The sequence below is a fragment of the Hemitrygon akajei genome, chromosome 2 (genome assembly GCF_048418815.1).
Source record: "Hemitrygon akajei chromosome 2, sHemAka1.3, whole genome shotgun sequence".
Lineage (NCBI taxonomy): Eukaryota > Metazoa > Chordata > Chondrichthyes > Myliobatiformes > Dasyatidae > Hemitrygon > Hemitrygon akajei.
In genome coordinates this window covers 41,028,583-41,046,514 of record NC_133125.1, presented here as the reverse complement: position 1 = coordinate 41,046,514, position 17,932 = coordinate 41,028,583, and the positions used below count along the sequence as shown (strand labels likewise).

General features: G+C 37.9%; 1 protein-coding gene across 2 annotated transcripts in view; it reads right to left on the bottom strand.

Moving 5' to 3' along the window:
* Window positions 1–17,932, bottom strand: part of ntrk2a (neurotrophic tyrosine kinase, receptor, type 2a) — a 240,500-nt gene that overhangs the window by 46,385 nt on the left and 176,183 nt on the right. For both annotated transcript variants that reach the window (XM_073070915.1, XM_073070924.1), the window contains 3 exons: window positions 14,977–15,107; window positions 12,938–13,110; window positions 247–487 (listed from right to left, as the gene is read on the bottom strand). In XM_073070915.1, the coding sequence (XP_072927016.1) occupies window positions 247–487; window positions 12,938–13,110; window positions 14,977–15,107 (545 nt within the window). The remainder of the gene's footprint in view (window positions 1–246; window positions 488–12,937; window positions 13,111–14,976; window positions 15,108–17,932) is intronic.

The following is a 17,932-nucleotide window of genomic DNA, read 5'->3' as shown; positions in this document are numbered from 1 at the left end:
AACATATTATATACACTGTTCTTACTACTGTAAGAATGATGCTAATGAATTACTGTTGTAATTATAATTCATTGTTTAAAACCGACACATGTACCCTGCTGGAAGTCCGAGAAGAGTTGAGGAATTACAGTAGTGATTCACTGTGCTGGAATATCGCCTGTTAAATAATCCATTTACACTGTTGATATAATTTCACAGATCAAAGAATAATTAAACTATTGTAGTTGAATGACAATTTTCACTTACCCTATAGTAGTCTGTGCTGTACACATCCCGAGACATGCCAAAATCTCCGATCTTCACCAGCAAGTTTTCCCCCACCAGGCAATTCCTAGTAGCCAAGTCACGGTGAACAAAGTGTTGTGATGCAAGGTACACCATCCCTGCAGCTATCTGCATGGCAATATGTAGCATCCGTGACTGGGTCAACTCTGCCATTCTGTTGCACTGGCCATCACTAAGGAACACAGCATCAGGTCCATGGGACCTAGAGGTCCAAGAAAGCTAAATTAGTATTTATGAAGTAACATGTAGGATGGATGGTAACCTTTAAACAAAATTGTTAACCTATATTCTTTTGCTCAACAATATACCACCTTCCCTCATATCTATGTAACTTTTTTCTGTTGATTCTTCAAGACAGGAATTCACCCTACAGTATGGTTAAAGTCATAGAAAATACTGTCTTTTTGGAAATACAGTAATTGAAATTAATTGTAATTGCAATATAATAATTAAAATTTCCTACTTAATCCTGACAATTTGAAATGCAGCTTTGTGATGTGCTAACACAAGAATTCCTGATTTGAAAATTTGGGATTACATACGATTGATTGAACACTTCAAGTTCACTTTGAGAATGAGAAGTAAATATGTAGATGAATACTATTTTATTTACAAAATGGATGATGCCAAGAAGTAAGCATCAAGTTTTTGTACATAGCTCGGTAGATAGTATGAAATTTCAAATGATAGATGAATGAAACAGAGGATGAGCAGTTACTTCGGAAATATCTGCCTTGTACCATTTTCTGCATATTTTACTTAGCATTAATGATTTCTGGCCAATCTTTTTCTTTCTTAAGTGAGGAATAGAATCACACATAAAGTGCCTTTGACTCACCAGGTAGTTTCTTCATATCTATGCTCATGGGAAAATTACTTAGAATTCTTTTGTTTCTTGCACTGGCTCCATGATGCAGAACAGATCTTTTACTATCAACTTGAGGATAAATGTAAAGTCTGATAGCTAAAAGTAAACAACTCTAAGCAAAACCAAAATGCTAAATGAGAGCCTTTTTTTGGGGGGGGGGGCGGAATTCTAAACTGAAGCTCTATATGGCCTTCAATTCTGAAGGGTCAATAAACTCTGAGGGCACTATCCAAAGAAGGGTATGGAAGTTATCCTAATATCTTGTCTAATAATTATCCTTAACCAATGTTATTTAGGCAGATTATTTTGATGACTTGAGTGAGGTTTAGTCATGCACAAACTATCAGCTGTGTCTGCAACATCTAAACGCAATTCATTGTTTTGGAAACTGTAATACAAATTAATATCAGATGAATAAGAAGTAACATTGACAAGAAACTACGACACTTGTTAAATATTTCTTCAATTAGCATCAGTGAAATTAGATGAATTTGAGGAGAATCTGCAACCAAGATAAGGGAAAGCCTCGTAAAGAAGCTGTCAGCTATACAGAGTTTACAGCTGCCTCAAAGAGTTGCTTCTTCTACTTCAATTGGGAATGGATTCAAATTTGGCTAGGGTGTACTAATCCCCATAGACTAGGGTGGAGCTAAAGAGTAACAACCAAAAGAACAAGCAACAAAGGAAAAAGATGAAATAGTAAACCCATCTGTTACATGTTCTATTTCTGTGAAGTCAGTCATTCTTCTGACCGCTTTGTGCATCTTACTTTTTTTGGTGTCAATACAATTTACCCTTTATCTACTGTATGAAGTAACATTCTCTGGCGATCCATTCTTTCATCTTGTATTTTTCTTCAGTTCTCTGGAAATACACTGAATCATAGCTTGGTACCAGTTTCACAGTAAACCAAGCAAACAAATAAATGATTTCCACGAAGGCAATCTTCAGCTTATAGTATAAATGTATACAATGTACAGTGCTGTATAGCTTTACTGGGTAGACTTGGTTGATAAGGCTGATTTTCTGACTTGCTTTCCTATATTTCATTCTCTCTGCAGCAAATTGTGTCTAATGACCTGCATGCTTCTAAAAGCCTGAATCAATACCAATGTGGTTGACACCTCCAGTTCCGATGCCAGTTTCAGCATCAGCATTGGTGCTAGAGGTTGTGCTAGTACCATAGGCAGCGTCATGGTCAGGATTGTTCTGGCCATTCACAGCTACTAAGTCAAAAAAGCTCTATTAATTACATCCTATCAGCAAACAACAGTAAAGCTAGTCAAATGGCATCTTTGCTACCTAACCTTTAGACTTAGAGCATGTGATTAGGCTAGGATTAAGTCAGGGGATTGCTGGGTGGCACGGTTCGAAGAACTGGAAAGGCTGTATCTCACTAAATAAACATACAACATAGAAAAGTCAGCACAGTACAAGTCATGTGTTCCATGATGTTGTGCCGACCTTCTAATCTACTTCAGGATCAATCTAACCCTTCCCTCCCACATAACCATCCATTTTTTCTTTTATCCATGTGCCTATCTAAGACTCTCATGAATGTTCCTAATTATCTATGTCTATTACCACTGTTAGGAAGACATTCCAGGCACCTACCAAACTCCGTGTAAAAAAATTCACCTCTGATATTGTCCCTATACTTTCCTCCTATCACCTTAAAGTTAGGCCTCCTCATATTAGCCATTTCTGCCCTGTGAAAAAGTCTTTGGCTGACTACTCTCTCTATGTCTCTTATCATCTTATACATCTCTATCAAGTTGCCTCTTATCCTCCTTCACTCCAAAGGAAAACCCCCAGCTTGCTCAATCTTTCCTCATAAGACATCTTCTCCAAACTAGGCAGAATCCTGCTAAATCTTCTCTGCATCCTTCTGAAGCTTCCATGTGCTTTGTATGATGAGGCAACCAAAACCAAACACAATATTCCAAGTGTAATCTAGTGGCTCGTGGCTCTTGAACTCAATCTTCCAACTAAAGAAGGCCAACACAGCATGCACCCTCTTAACCACCCTATCAATTTGTGTGACAACGTCGAGGGTTCTACGGATGTGGACACCAAGATCTGCCTGTTCCTCTACACTGCTGGGCATCCTCTCTTTAACACTGTAATCTGCTTTCAAGTTCAAACTTAAAAAGTGTATCGCTTCACAATTTTCCAGATAGAACTCCATCCGGCACATCTCAGCCTAGCTCTGCGTCCTGTCAATGTCCTGTTGTAACCTATGACAACCTTCTACACTATCCACAACACCACAAACTTTATTGTCATCTGCAAATTTACTGACTTCCTCACCCAAGTTATTTATAAAAGAAATTACAAAGAGCAGGGGTTGCAGAGCAGATATTTGCTGAATGTCACTTGTATCAGACCATCAGGTAGAATATATTCCATCAACTACTGGCCTCTGCCTTCTGTGGGCAAGTGAATTCTGAATCCACACAGCCAAGTTTCCCTGGATCCTGTGCCTCCTGATTTTCTAAATGAGCCTACCATGAGGAATATAATCAAACACCTTACTAAAATCCATATAAACCACATCCATTGCTCTCCCTTCATCCATGCGTTTTGTCTCTTCCTCAAAGAACTCACCCAGGATCATGACGCACAATCTGCTCCTCACAAAATCATGCTCACTATTCCTAATCAGACTAAGCTTCTCCAGGTGTTCATACGTATTGTCTCTAAGAATCCCCTCCAGTAGTTTGCCCACTTTGACCTAATACACATTGGTCTATAATTCCCAGGATTATCTCGATTACCTTTCTTGAACAAAGGAATTACATTTGTCATCCTTGAATATCTGGTACTACTCCTGTCCCCAGTGTGGACATGAAGATCATCACCAAAGGCACAGCAATCTCTTCCTTTGACTCCCATAATAAATGGGGATATATCCTGTCCAGCCCCGGGACTTACCTATCCCAATGTTTTTCAAGAATTCTAGTAATCCACTTTTTATTATTGATATGTTTCAGCATCTCAGCCTGGTTAATGCTGTCCTCATATTCGTCAAGGTCCCACTCTCTGGTGAATACTGAAGGATCATTGAGGATTTTCCCCACTTCCTCTGACTCCATCTAAGGGAGGTCCTTAATGAATATTTTGCTTCAGTATTCCTTTGGCTTTATAAACAAGATGTCACTAGGCCACAAAGAACACTATTATTTTTTCAATTTCTTAGAGTCCTAGAGTCAAAAACCATATTTTGTCTCAACGTAAATTATTAGCCTGCCTGGTTGTGTTTCCTGGGTCTTAGAAAACTAGGAGGTTGCTCAGAGGAAGGACAGATAAATGGAAGATCTTTTACCAGAACAGCTTGAATGCCAGAAGGAGTGGGAGCTCTTCACAATTTCCCACCTCAACACTCCATGTCCTTTGAGTTTTACCTGCAAGCTACCTCACAATCAGACTGAACAATTCATCATCCTACAGTAAAAAATCTACAATATCCGAGTCTTTGCATCCACTTCTCGATCTTCTCTCCAATATCCATTCTTTCGCAATATTCTATACTCTCCAGGAATAGAACATGCTGTGTAATCCATTTCCATCCTGATATCCACCCTCATTACCCTGTCCACTGTCCTCCTAATAAGCCCCTCCAAATGACATATTCCCTCCAAACATTGAATCATCCCCTGATATTTGATCTCATCCCTTCAGTAGAACCTTTCTCAAAAATTGTCCTCTCCTGAATCCAGAACCTTTTTTAGTAGTTTCCAGTGTCCAACATTCTCCATATTTTAGCACTCCTCCACTTATCTCTCTGATATCTGCCAGGTTTACCAGGAAACCTGACATCCAATATCCTGGATCCTCTCACCCCGGTTCAATTCCAGCCTCATAGCTATTATCAAGGGCAAAATATTATTTCTATATCCACTGAATCCGGTATTTTATAAAATGCCCAACTAGGTTATGACAGTCACTGTTAATGTTACACAACTGAATATCAGTTAGCTCATTGAACCTGCTCTGTTATTGTATATATATTAAAATCACAGTTTCTTCACTTCTCAGCACCTTTCCTCACCCTTCCATTGTTTATAAATTGATGGACAGCTTGTCTGATGTCCAGTACTGCAGGAAGAAATTTCCTTCCAACTAAACACCAGGAAAGCCATAATCATTGTCTTCAAACCGCTGGACAAATCTATTCACCAGCCACTGGATCTATTGATCTCCAAGGTAGCTATAGGAAACTAAACTTGTGTTTTAACCAGGATGATTTGTGAGCCCCACATCACTTGTGCCCACCTCTGACTCTGTCCCAGCCTCAGTTCATCTACCGGTAAATTTTGCTACTCAAAGACATGATGATTTCTATTCACTCTTAGTTGATCTCTTTGCTCTACATCAGAAATTTTATCAATCATCGTTCTGCTGTGCACATTTTACAATTAACTAGTCATCTCTCTGCTTACTCTCTTATACTGTTTCCCAATAATCAGTTCTTTTAACATTATTCTTGTTTTCAAATTATTCCTCAATCTTGATTGTTTATTACTCCATAGCCCATAAATCGATGACTCTTTAAAATATCTGCACTCCTACACTGTGTCACCTTTATCAACTTCAGACTAATTTTCACATGCAAATTTGCACTGCCTTTTGCTGTTTTGACCCTAATATATGCCTTAAGCTATCAGTCTTGTTACTGATGTGCTCCCATCCTGGAGTTTGCCTGGAAAATTCAGGAGACTGAACTAGTGAATGGACTATTGCAAAGGCTGCTGCTTCCGTGATGCCCATTTTCCCATTTAATTTCCTCCACCTATATCTTCAAAAGAATATCTTTGATGACAATAATAGATCTTTGGTAGTTAATCTCATATTTACAATTGCCAGCTGCTTTCAGTAGATCTGAATTCTGTGCTTCTACTATTTGGCATGAAGAAATATTTCCTGTCTTCTCTTATTGCCTCAACAGCCCAACCACAACTCACACTAAAACCTACTGACTGGTAGAGCAAAAAAAAAGTCAAAATCCTTAATTAAGTCTCTCCTTGAATGTTAAATACAATGCATTACAAACCTAGCCTCTCTCTTAATCTGAAGGTTTGAGCCTTCAAGAATCTGTGCAATGCTTTTGTGACAGTCAACTCTTTTGCCCCTGATTGACTCAGAACAGATGAAGAGCAAACTGGTTCATTGGAAACTACTGGCTCACATCATGTCATTGTCAAGAAACATATTTTAATACTGATGAGCAACATCTGTTGAAAATAGCATCCAACTCATATCCAGCATTTTCCTATGAATTGGAGACATGATGGGGCAGATGGGGCTCGTCAGCCATGGTTGGCGGCTCATCTAAGAGAAGGAAAACTCTGACCTCAAATCTCCACTGCCTTGTGGCTAAACCCACACATGGGGAAAGCCTCAGGAGTAAACCCAAGGGAAAAATCTAGAGCTGGAGTCCCTCAATAAGTCCCTACATCAAGTTCAATGCTGACTGGCAGCCCCTGCAATGCTGCTGGTACCAAGTTGTACTGGTCTCTGCCATTCCTTTGGGTTCATCAGATGCATGGAGAGGGGGAGCTTGCTACATGGACAACTGCTTGTTCTCCATGTTGTACTGCCCAAGCTTGATCATCTAGATAGCTAGGACACAATATCCATGGCCAACTCTGACCAACAGAAGCCCTCAGAGACATGATAGGTGCAAAATTCCAAGGAAACAATTTTTTTCAAGGTTTAAATAAAGCCTAATAAAAATGGTCTTCCCATTTTACGTTTCAGTGCTGAGGATATGAAAGAGCTTGCTAAAAATTATCGATAACATAGATATAAAAATTTTTTAAATTTGAAAAAAGTCATTCAATCCATTGAGAGTGCCCATGCCCACCAAATTCAACTTCCCAGCTCTTTGTTCATGGCCACAGTGGCTATCAGTCCTGCTAAAGGGTTTCAGCCTGAAACGTTGACTGTACTTCTTTCCATAGATGCTGCCTGGCCTGCTGAGTTCCTCCAGCATTTTGTGTGTTTTGAGTTCCTCCAGCACAGAGGCTATAGTTGTCCAGGTCTTTTATAAATATGATGAGGTTCTCTGCTTCTACAATGCTTTCAGGGAATAAATTTCCAATCCTTCCCACTTGTTTTATGGAATGAAACAACTCTCAGCTCAACTCTCCACTAATTCTTCTACCAAGATCAAGTCCCATCATAAAATCAGAAAACACTCTGTAGTCAATAAACATACATATAAAGGGAAGCAATAAATGTTTACTGTTTCTTTTTTCACAGATGCTTCCTCAATTTCTGTTTTATTTAATTTCAGATTTCCAGAATTTGCAGTTTTTCTTTAAATCTATATCCCTTGGTTACTTTAATCCTGTTAAGGGAAATATATCATTCTGTTTATTGGCTCTAGTTTTCTACACTTTAATTAAATCTTGACTCAGGTTTTTGATCCAAAAGAAATAACCTCATCGCAGTCTTCCCTCAATGTTTTCACATTACCATTGCTCATCTTAAACCTCATCTGGTTCCCATTGTATTTACATAATAATATTCAAATTCTAAGGATACCCAAAACATTGTAACATTAACATTAAGTCTATCAGGGTATCCACTGCTCCCTTTATGGCCTCCTCTACATCGAGGAGACCTAATTAAGAATGGAGACAACTTCATGAAGCACGCTTGCTCCGTCCACCACAAAAGGCAGGTTTTCCCAGAGGCCATCCATTTCAACTCTACACCTTATTCTTGTTTCAACATGTCAGTCCATGGGTTCCTTCACAACCTCTCACAGGCTGGAGGAGCAACATCTTGAACGTGATCTGAGTGGGGTCCAACCCGATAGTATGATCATTGATATATCCAAATTTCTGTAATTGTTTCCTCCTCTCCCTTCTCCCTTTTCTCATTCCCCATTCTGGCTCCCCTCTTACCCCTTTCCATCTACCCATAGGCCTATCACCTCTCTCTAGTCTGCGTCCTCCTTCCCTTCACCCCCTGGTCCACTGTCTTCTCTGATCAGATTCTTTCGTCTTCAGCTCTTTACCTCTTCCACCTACACCTCCCAGCTTCTCACTTCAGAAAAAAAGAAATAATAGATAGATAACACGAACATGAAAGGAAGAGTCCTTGAAAGTGAGTCCGTAGGTTTTGGGAACAATTCCATGATGTTATCATGAAGTTATCACCTCTGCTTCAAGAGCCTATTGGTTGAAAGGTAATAACTGTTCCTGAACCTGGTGGTGTGGGTCCTGAGGCTCCTGTATCTTCTTCCTGATGGCAGGGGCAAGAAGAAAGCATGGCTTGGATGGTACTTTTCTGCGACAATGCTTCGTGTAGATGCTCAATGGTGGGGAGGGCTTTATTCATGATGGACTGGGCCATATCCACTTCTTAGTGTGGGCTTTTCTGTTCAAGGGCACTAGTGTTTCCATTCTAAGCTGTGATGGAGACAGTCAATAAACACTCCACTATACATCTATTGAAGTTTGTCAAAGTTCTAGATGACATACTGAATCTTCACAAACTTCTAAGAAAGTAAGTGGAGACATTGCCATGTTTTCTTCATATTAGCATTTACATGCTGGACCTAGGACAGATCCTTTGAAATGATAACTGAGGTATTTAAAGTTGCTGACGATGAGAACTGTCTCATGGACCTCGAGTTTCCTCTTTCTGAAATCAATGATCAGCGCTTTGGTTTTGCTGACATTGAGTGAGAGATTTTTGTTGTGACATCATTCAGCCAGATTTTTAATCATAAGACCATAAGACATAGGAGCAGAATTCAGCCATTTGGCCCATTGAGTCTGCTCTTCCATTCAATTATGGTGGATCCTTTCTCCCCTCCTCAGCCCCATTCCCCGGCCTTCTCCCCATAACCTTTGATGCTGTATCCAATCAAGAACCTATCAAGCTCTGCCTTAAATACACCCAACAACCTGGACTCCAGAGCTGCCTGTGGTAAAACATTCCACAAATTCATCCCCCCAGCTAAAGAAATTTCTCCACATCTTCTGTTTTAAGTGGATGCCACTCTATCCTGAGGCTGTGCCCTCTTGTCCTAAACTCCCAACAAAGGGAAATACCCTTTCCACATCCACTCTGTCTAGGCCTTTCAACATTCGAAAGGATTCAATCAGAACACCCTTCACTCTTCTAAATTCCAACAAGTATAGACCCAGAGCCATCAAATATTCCTCATATAATAGCCCTGCCATTCCTGGAATCATCCTTGTGAACCTCCTCTGAACCCTCTCCAATGACAGCACATCTTTTCTGGGATGAGGAACCCAAAACTGTTCACAATACTCAAGATGAGGCCTCACCAGTGCCTTATAAAGCCTCAGGATCTCATCTGTGCTCTTGTATTCTAGATCTCATGAAATGAATGCTAACATTGCATTTGCCTTCCTCACCACCAACTCTACCTGCAAGTTGACCTTTAGAGTGTTCTGCACAAGGACTCCCAAGTCCCTTTGCTTCTCAGATTTTTGGATTTTCTCCCCATTTAGAAAATAGTCTGCACATTTATTTCTTCTACCAAAGGGCATGACCATGCATTTTCCAACATTGTATTTCATTTGCCATTCTCTTGCCTATTCTCCTAATATGTCTAAATCCTTCTGCAGCCTACTTGTTTCCTCAACACTACCTGCCCCTCCACCAATCTTCATATTATCTGCAAACTTGGCAACAAAACCATCTGTTCCATCATCTAAATCACTGATATACAGCATAAATAGAAGCAGTCCCAACATCATCTCAGCAGAACAACAGGTTCATCAGGCAAGATTTTCCCTTAAGGAAAATTGACTCCAACATCTTTCCAACCACTGAGGTCAATCTTCCTCCTATATGCTGTTGTGTTTTGTTTTGTTTTGGCCAATGGTAGTGGTGTCATCAGTAAACTTAATATTGCATTGGAGCTGTGCTTAGCCTCACAGTCATAAGAACAAAACAGGGGGCGAAGCATGCACCTCTGGTGAGAAAGAATGTAGAGGAAATGTTTGCCAATCTCAACTGACTGGGTCTGCAAATTAGGAAATTGAGGATCCAGTTGCAGGAGTTTTTGAAGCCTAGGTCTTGAAGCTTATTGTTTAGTTTTGAGTAAATGATAGTACTAAATGCCTAGCTGTAGTCAATTAAGAGCATCCTTATGGGGACCCTTTCTGAACTATTTTAAAAATCTTTGAACTGTTATTAAAATATAGATCTGGGCTATTATTATAAAATACTATATGGTAAATACTCTTTTTTTTCCTCTTGTTTCTTTACCAACCAGCTTTGTCTTGGTAGGGGGTGTAGACTTTTTAAAAATAATATAATTAACCATACTATTGTATTTCATCATTCAATTTATTTTATTTGATTAATCATCAAAATGGGATACCATGATTGTATTAGTGTGATTTATATACGAATGTATATATAGTGCATTTTGTGCTATCTTATTTTGATTTATAATAAATATGCTTATGAATTCTGTATTTGTGTATATGAAATTTAATAAAAATATTGGAAAAAGAGAAGAAAAGAATTAAGAGAATCCTGATGTATGTATCTTCACTGTCCAGATAGCCCAGGGTCCAATGAAGAGCCAATAAAATGGCTGCTTTTGACCTGTTGTGACAGGAGGCAAATTGGAGTGGATCCCAGTTGCTTCTTAGGCAGGAGTTGTATGTCGAATCTCCAACCTTTCAAAGCAATTCATCACATTAAGTGCTACTGGACAATAGCAGTCTTTCCTATTCTGGCTTCTTCCCCCTTCCTTTCCAGTCCTGATTAAGGGACTTGGTCTGATAGATCTTTTTCCTCTCCATAGATGCTGCCTGAGGTGCTGAATTCCTCCAGAATTCTGTGTGTGCTGGTCTCGATTTTAAATTCTTTAGATTTACATTTTTTGAAGTTTAAGAAACTGCGCTCAAACTTATTAAAACTTACCAAAGTTTCAGTTAAATATTATTTCAAGACACCAATTGGCTTGGGTTATAGCTTCAATTAACTGGATTTTAAAATTATGATGCAACACTTTATTCAGCATAGGAACAGAAAATGCTTAACAAATGTTGTACTACACGCAATACAAGCGTGGACTGTGGCTGATGTAGTTTCAGACCAGACCTGTAGGTCCCTGGAATCCAATTGTAATTTAACTTTGATTTTTAAATACTACATAATGGTGGTCTTTTAGAACTTTCTAACTGAATGTACACATTCAGTGACATAGTTATGCATTGTTTTTAAAAAACATTTTGATATATTGAAATTATTAGCTTCTATTAAATACATTTTGTTCATTTGTAGACTCATAACTTGGATTACAATACATTTTACTAATTATAAGTGCAAGTGGCTGCTTTGTTTTATGAGAAAGTAGATAGATAGATAGATAGATACTTTATTCATCCCCATGGGATTTTTTCTGAGAAATCTCAAGATGCAGATTAAAAGTGATGTGATACTTTTGTCTATTTCATTGAAATTACTTTTGTTAGTATAATTAAAATAGTTATTTGCTGGGTTAGAAATCAGATTTGATTCTTCCTATTTACAGGTGTAAAACAAGTGCAAAACACTTGATACGGACAATCAGTAATCAGAGCAATAAATATGTCTGCGAGATGTCTGGTTTGATATTTTGCCCTTTAATGTGTTCTAGTTCCTGGTTCATGCCCTCTTGCAGAAATTAGACAGAAACAAACTGGGCCTGCTCAATAGAATTCTTCAACCATTGCAAAAACACAATGATTTTTCAATAGCATTTTTTTCAAAAGGAGGATCGAGAGTGTTCCCCTAATCTCTCTGTCTATGGGAACATCGTCTCGCCAGTACTGCCATATTTTACATTTTGAGACATTCCTTTGGGCCACCCCCAACTATTTTTGGTGAAAATTATCTGAGTTAGGAAATAGAATAATCCCTTTTGTAAGTTCAGTTTTAACAATCTAGCTTTTAATCAAACTCCAACAAATAGCACTTTTTACACCAACAGGGATTAGATATCAGTGTATTGATTATGATGATAGAAACCAAGGGAATAATTTTATTGCTGATAATGACTCAAAAATGGACAGTGATGAATTAGCAACTTGCCTTACCATTCTTCAGTAGAAATGAGAACTAGTTATTAAATCCAATAGGACATCGATTCACTATCACTAAAGACCAATTTCACCCTTTAGGTTTCATATTAGTTATCAGAAAAAGTAGAATTTAATAGTGAAATTTGGCATGAGAGGAACACGTTACATTCAGAGCAATAAGCAAGGAAAGCAACTGGTATAGACTTAGTGGGCCAGATGGAATCCTTTTATGCCATAAGGAAACATGAAAAATAATTGAATTAACCTTCCTTGTAAATATTATTTTGGCTGGAATTACAAATTGTTGTGCAATAATCCCACAAGCTTTTTGAAGCACATCACTAAAAATGAGTGCCAATTGAAGACAAATTGTTATTGTCCCTCAGAAAGAAAGTCATGAACCTTTGCAACTCTCTTCTTTCTTGCAACTGTGGAAGGAGTGGTTCTAAGATTGACAGATTCTTTATAAGCAAAGGGAAGAAATATTTTGCGAATTTGCGGGACTGGAGAATAGATCTTGAATCTCAGATCAGCCATTATCTTATTAATGGTAAACAGGCTTGAGGGGATCACTGGCCTTACCCAGCTGCTTATTTGTATGCTTGTATCTAGTATACCGCTATACCTGATGGGATTAATTTTAGATCAGTAAAAATGCTAATCTGACAATGGTAATAACAATAACAGTGCAAAATGTCTTGCAGTGTTCCAAACCAACCTGAGAAATTTGTTGAGGTCTCCGTGCTTCATGTACTCGAATACCATAATGAGTGGGTCACCCTCCACGCATACACCGTAGAATGTCACGATATGCTCATGCTGCAAGTTGGTCAAGAGTTCTGCTTCACGATGGAAGTCCTTTCGTGCATTGTCACTGGCTTCTTTCAAGGTCTGTGTTATTTGAAATAATGGCAGGGTTTACTACAATGAGCTTTGCGATCTGTTTTTGTATTTAAAGTAACATGCTGACAGGATGCAGCTGAAGTCAATCAAATGAAAGATGCATTCTTCTGAATTCAGCACTAATAGCTGCTTGACATACAGAAACATTCGTCAACTTTGTTTTACAGTTTTAACTAGGAGGTCAGATATATCTTAACTCTTGGTATACACGATAGCTCCAGTGGTTCTTTGAGTGCTACAGATCTCATTCCACATGAGAGAATACATGGTTTTATTTACCTTCTCTTTTATGTTTATTTAGTTCATCATAACAGGAAAATGATAAAAAGGAATAGTTTGCCACTGATGACTATCAGGACGGAGAACTAGTCAATATGAATGAACTCAATTATATTTAACACACAAATAAAACACATCATTATTGTGCAGGAATATTATAATAGCTGACCGTCAGCACTTTTAAAGCTATGAGCGAACTTGTCTTTAATGACTACTGTCTTGACGTGTTGGTATCTTAAAATTAATCCTTGAATTACAATATATTTCTTAACATCAACCACAAACAATATACAAGATAAGTACCAGAGAACATTGAAATGGATGATTAGAGATAAGCATTACTACAAACTTCAGAAACATTTCACCAACAACTGGCCGTTTATCAGTCTGTTGGTTGACTTGCAAACAATATTCCTTAAGCATTAATGGGATGTAGAACCAATTAATGAATAATAACTGTTGAGTTAATAAGAGTAGGTAGAACTCCTTGCTTTCCTTCAGATATTACTATAGCATGTTTAACTTCTGGGGAAGTCCAGCTCTGTTTTGGGCTTACAGAATGCTAATATAACACTTCATATGATGAGCAACTCCTCCAGCAGCCTAGAGCACGTGCTCAAATCAAAGCATGAAGCCCGATGTACAACTTTCTGACTCTGACAAGGTTACTGCCAATGGAGTCATAAAATTTTTCAGGAATAATTATCGATCCACATCTGGTTTGTTTCATAGCTTATTACAGTGCCAATATACAGTATGTTTTGTTTACACCAGACATCCTATTGCCTTATTTTTAAAGCATCAGTTTTAAAACTTAGTTTCAAAAGCGATATCACAAATGGATAGATCACACTGCATGAGTCCCTACATCAAGATAATCCCTAATGCCTCTCTTTGTTTCAGTGAGGAATACTGTTGACAGTCTGCAGTACATCTCCAACATTATATTGTCACCATATGGTGCACCACAAGAGATTCCGGTTCTATCAATAATTTAGTTTGCTGCAAAAATGTATTTGCATATCACACAGAAATTTACATAAAAATATTATAAGGTATCTTTATAAGAAGGGTTCCTAAAGCAATTCAGATGTACTTTGGTATAAAGTCAGAAGTGCCTTAGGGCAAGTAATTTGTGTTGGAAACAACCAAAGACATTACAATTGTAGGTCAAATTAAAATTGATGCTTGGTGGTGAATTATTAATTTAGTACTGTGTACAACAAAATGCACACAGTGAACAGGAATATAGCAAGTAAGTGGGCAGGTTTTCAATTTCCATTCTATAGATAAATCTTCACATAAGAAGCAGTCAACTCAATAGAATTGACTGGGCTTCCATCACTCTATTATCAGATTCCTATATTGTCTCTGGTTGGTTTTGCAGAGCTATTATGAAACCGGGCCATACTTTTAAACCAAGGGCGAGATCATGTATCATGATCTTTTGACATTGCATTAGTCCTATACGGACTAACCTACAAGACAACTAAGGCTGAAAGATAGACAAGCATTTATCACTAGGAGCTGCAGACTAAAACATAAATTAATAATTGAAATTCTATAATGATATACCTTCACTGCCACCAGGGTCTTATCTTCTTCTGGGCAAAGGTTATAACATTCAGCTAGAAAAACTTTCCCAAAGGCGCCTTCACCCAACTCCCTCTTCAGTACAATATTGTGCCGTTTGATATTTCGAACAACTGTTAAAATAAGAACATTACTATTAATATTGCTATAATCAATTTGAATTCCTTGGAAAATGTCTTCTAATATATTCACGTATAGACAAGTTGTTGATTCCAGTACCTTAATTGGAGGGCATACAACAAAGAGAGGTGTTATAACATTAGGAAATTAGATAAAACTACATATAACACAGACCACTGGAGTCATTTGACTGTCACTTTGTGGAACAGATTAAGTATTTTAATATACAAATATCCCAACAGAAATTTAATCCTGTTCCATTTTTAGTATCCACTCTTTCTGCGTCCAAACAATGTTGTACTTTTATGTCAATGTTGTAATTTTATACCCAATGCATTTCTTCATTTCTTAGGTCTCATTTGTGTCATGAAATAGCTAGTGCAAATTTACCTACTTTCTTTTAAAATTAGCTACAAATTTCACAAAATGTTGGTCCTTACGTCTCATCATTTCCCCATCACTTTGAAGCTAAATGAATTAAAATAAAGGAAGTTTTCTCCTCCACCCCTACTGTTAATGCACTGAGTGCACACACAGGGAAAATTAAATCAATGAGGCAGTGAAGCAATATTGTGCATTTACCTTCGTACCAAAAGGCAAAAGTTTTATGCTTGTGATGATGGGGAAATTATCACTATTTGCTGCGATTACAAGGTGAAGTTGCAGCATCTTTGGACTCCAGACTTTAATCCCCAGCTTTAATTGGGAATTCCATTAATTGATGCCAGTGATTCATCGTGCCTTCCCCAAAATTCCTACAGTAATCAAAAGCGATCAGTGAATTGTCAACCATTGCAGCTTTCCATGAACTGATCTTGCTGCAAAATATTCTGAAAATATTTAGCTTTCTCCACATGTAATATAAATAAGATTTTAATGGTATAAAGAAACATATTCATCACTTAGCACCTTGTCTTGCCCTGGACACTGCTTTTACAAGTAGGTTCCTATTAAGATAAATACTTTCAATTTTTAATAAGGACTAAATTCATCTGGCACTAAACATATGTACAATTACAGTATCTGCTCTCCTTTGGACAATTACTTCCTCTGACTGAAATTGTGCCAGTGTGTGGAGGTGAGATTAACTGATCGTTCATGCATGTTTAGAAATGGTGGCCGATGATGATTTCTCTGTCAGGAGATTTTAATTGCTTTTATGTTTTTAACTGTTGATTTTTAATGTTTTTACTTCTTCCTTGTTCTCATGTTTCAACCCCTTTTCACAATTAAAATGCTTAAAATATCAGCTAACAATTCTGTCTTGGTTTGCTGTCCATGGAAATTCTCGAATGGAAGTAATTCTGTGGAAGGAAGCTGAAGTTACCTGAACCAAATCTTTTAGCTGCAATTTTGCCGACATAATTGGATTCAGCCTCATCTCCAAGCCTTTCTGGCTATAATTAGCAAGCCACACCCACAGGAATGTGTTGACAGCTCAGTTATGCCTCAGATTTCCCAACTGTAAACTGTCAAAGCCTTTGAATACTGGTGAGCGGCTGACATACACACACTTCCAATATTCAACAAAAAATTGCTATGTTGTTCTATGTCATTAAAACACATACCCATGTTAGAAAGGATTTAAAACCATTAAGTACATGTAACTAAAAAACTGCAAAGTACATAAAATATAGCTCTTGCCCTCATTGCCACGTCCTGGGAGATGAGTGGATTCTCTGACCTGTGGCAAATTTAACCTGATACAGACTCTATGGCCCAACTACTGAGAACTGTCAAGAGGTTGGCATTTCACTGTTGAACTCTATAGGTGGAATTGCAATTGGAATGATTATGGTAGAGACCTCTCACAAAGTTTGGGTTTTCCACTTTTGTGCATGTTTGCATGGTTATTCTAAAACTTCTGCCAGATTTATAGTGATATACTAACAATTCCACCAGGAACTGCTGGCATGTTAAGGAAAATCTAAGCCAACTGGATTGGCTTCTCAGGCTGTTCAGTGATATTTCTTTTGCTGGGTGCAAGGGAATCTCTTGAACAGCCACAGTTGTCACAAAATATGATTGGCCTTCATCAAGGGCTGTGACTCTGGCAAATTTTGTTGGTGACCACAGAATGTGTTATCTAGTATAGCTGGAATAACCCGAAACAAAATCTCCATAAAAACGAAACCTCTATTTCTCCCTTCAGTTTATGCAGCACAATAAATAAATACTGTTTGTTTAATGGGGCCTTAAGATACACACTATGTTTTTTTATTTATTTTCTGGGATTATATTTAGTTTTAACCTACATCATGTCAAGGCACTTAGTGTTTGACTCCCTATATGTAATGAGAAATTGCTTCAATATTTTGGGTATGTTATTAAATCCCCATTTAGTCCCAGCTGAATAAATAAATGGATTCTCATTCTTCCTAAATAAATATAACCCAGTTTATTATTGAGAATGACCTTAAAGACCAATTTCAAAAGTAATTTGTTTCCATGTGCATCCGATTGAGCGAAGCAACTGCTGACAGATACTGGAAGAAGATGAACAAATTAGTAGATTAAAATGACTGCATTTAATTCCAATAAATATAATCCATTCATCTCAGATTTCCTTTCAGGTTCTAATTAGCAACTCTCTCTCTTTCTCTCTCTCTCTCTCTCTCTCCCTCCCTCCATCTATGTCAGTCTTGCACACACACACACACACACACACACACACACAAAATCATGTATGTGGGGGTTGTGCATATGCACATTCACATACTACATGTGTAAGTGTGTGAGCTTTCAAGCTCAGAACGTGACAATGCCAGAATCCGTTACCGAGCAGCAGTATTGAATGGAAGGGATTCTCAGTGAACTG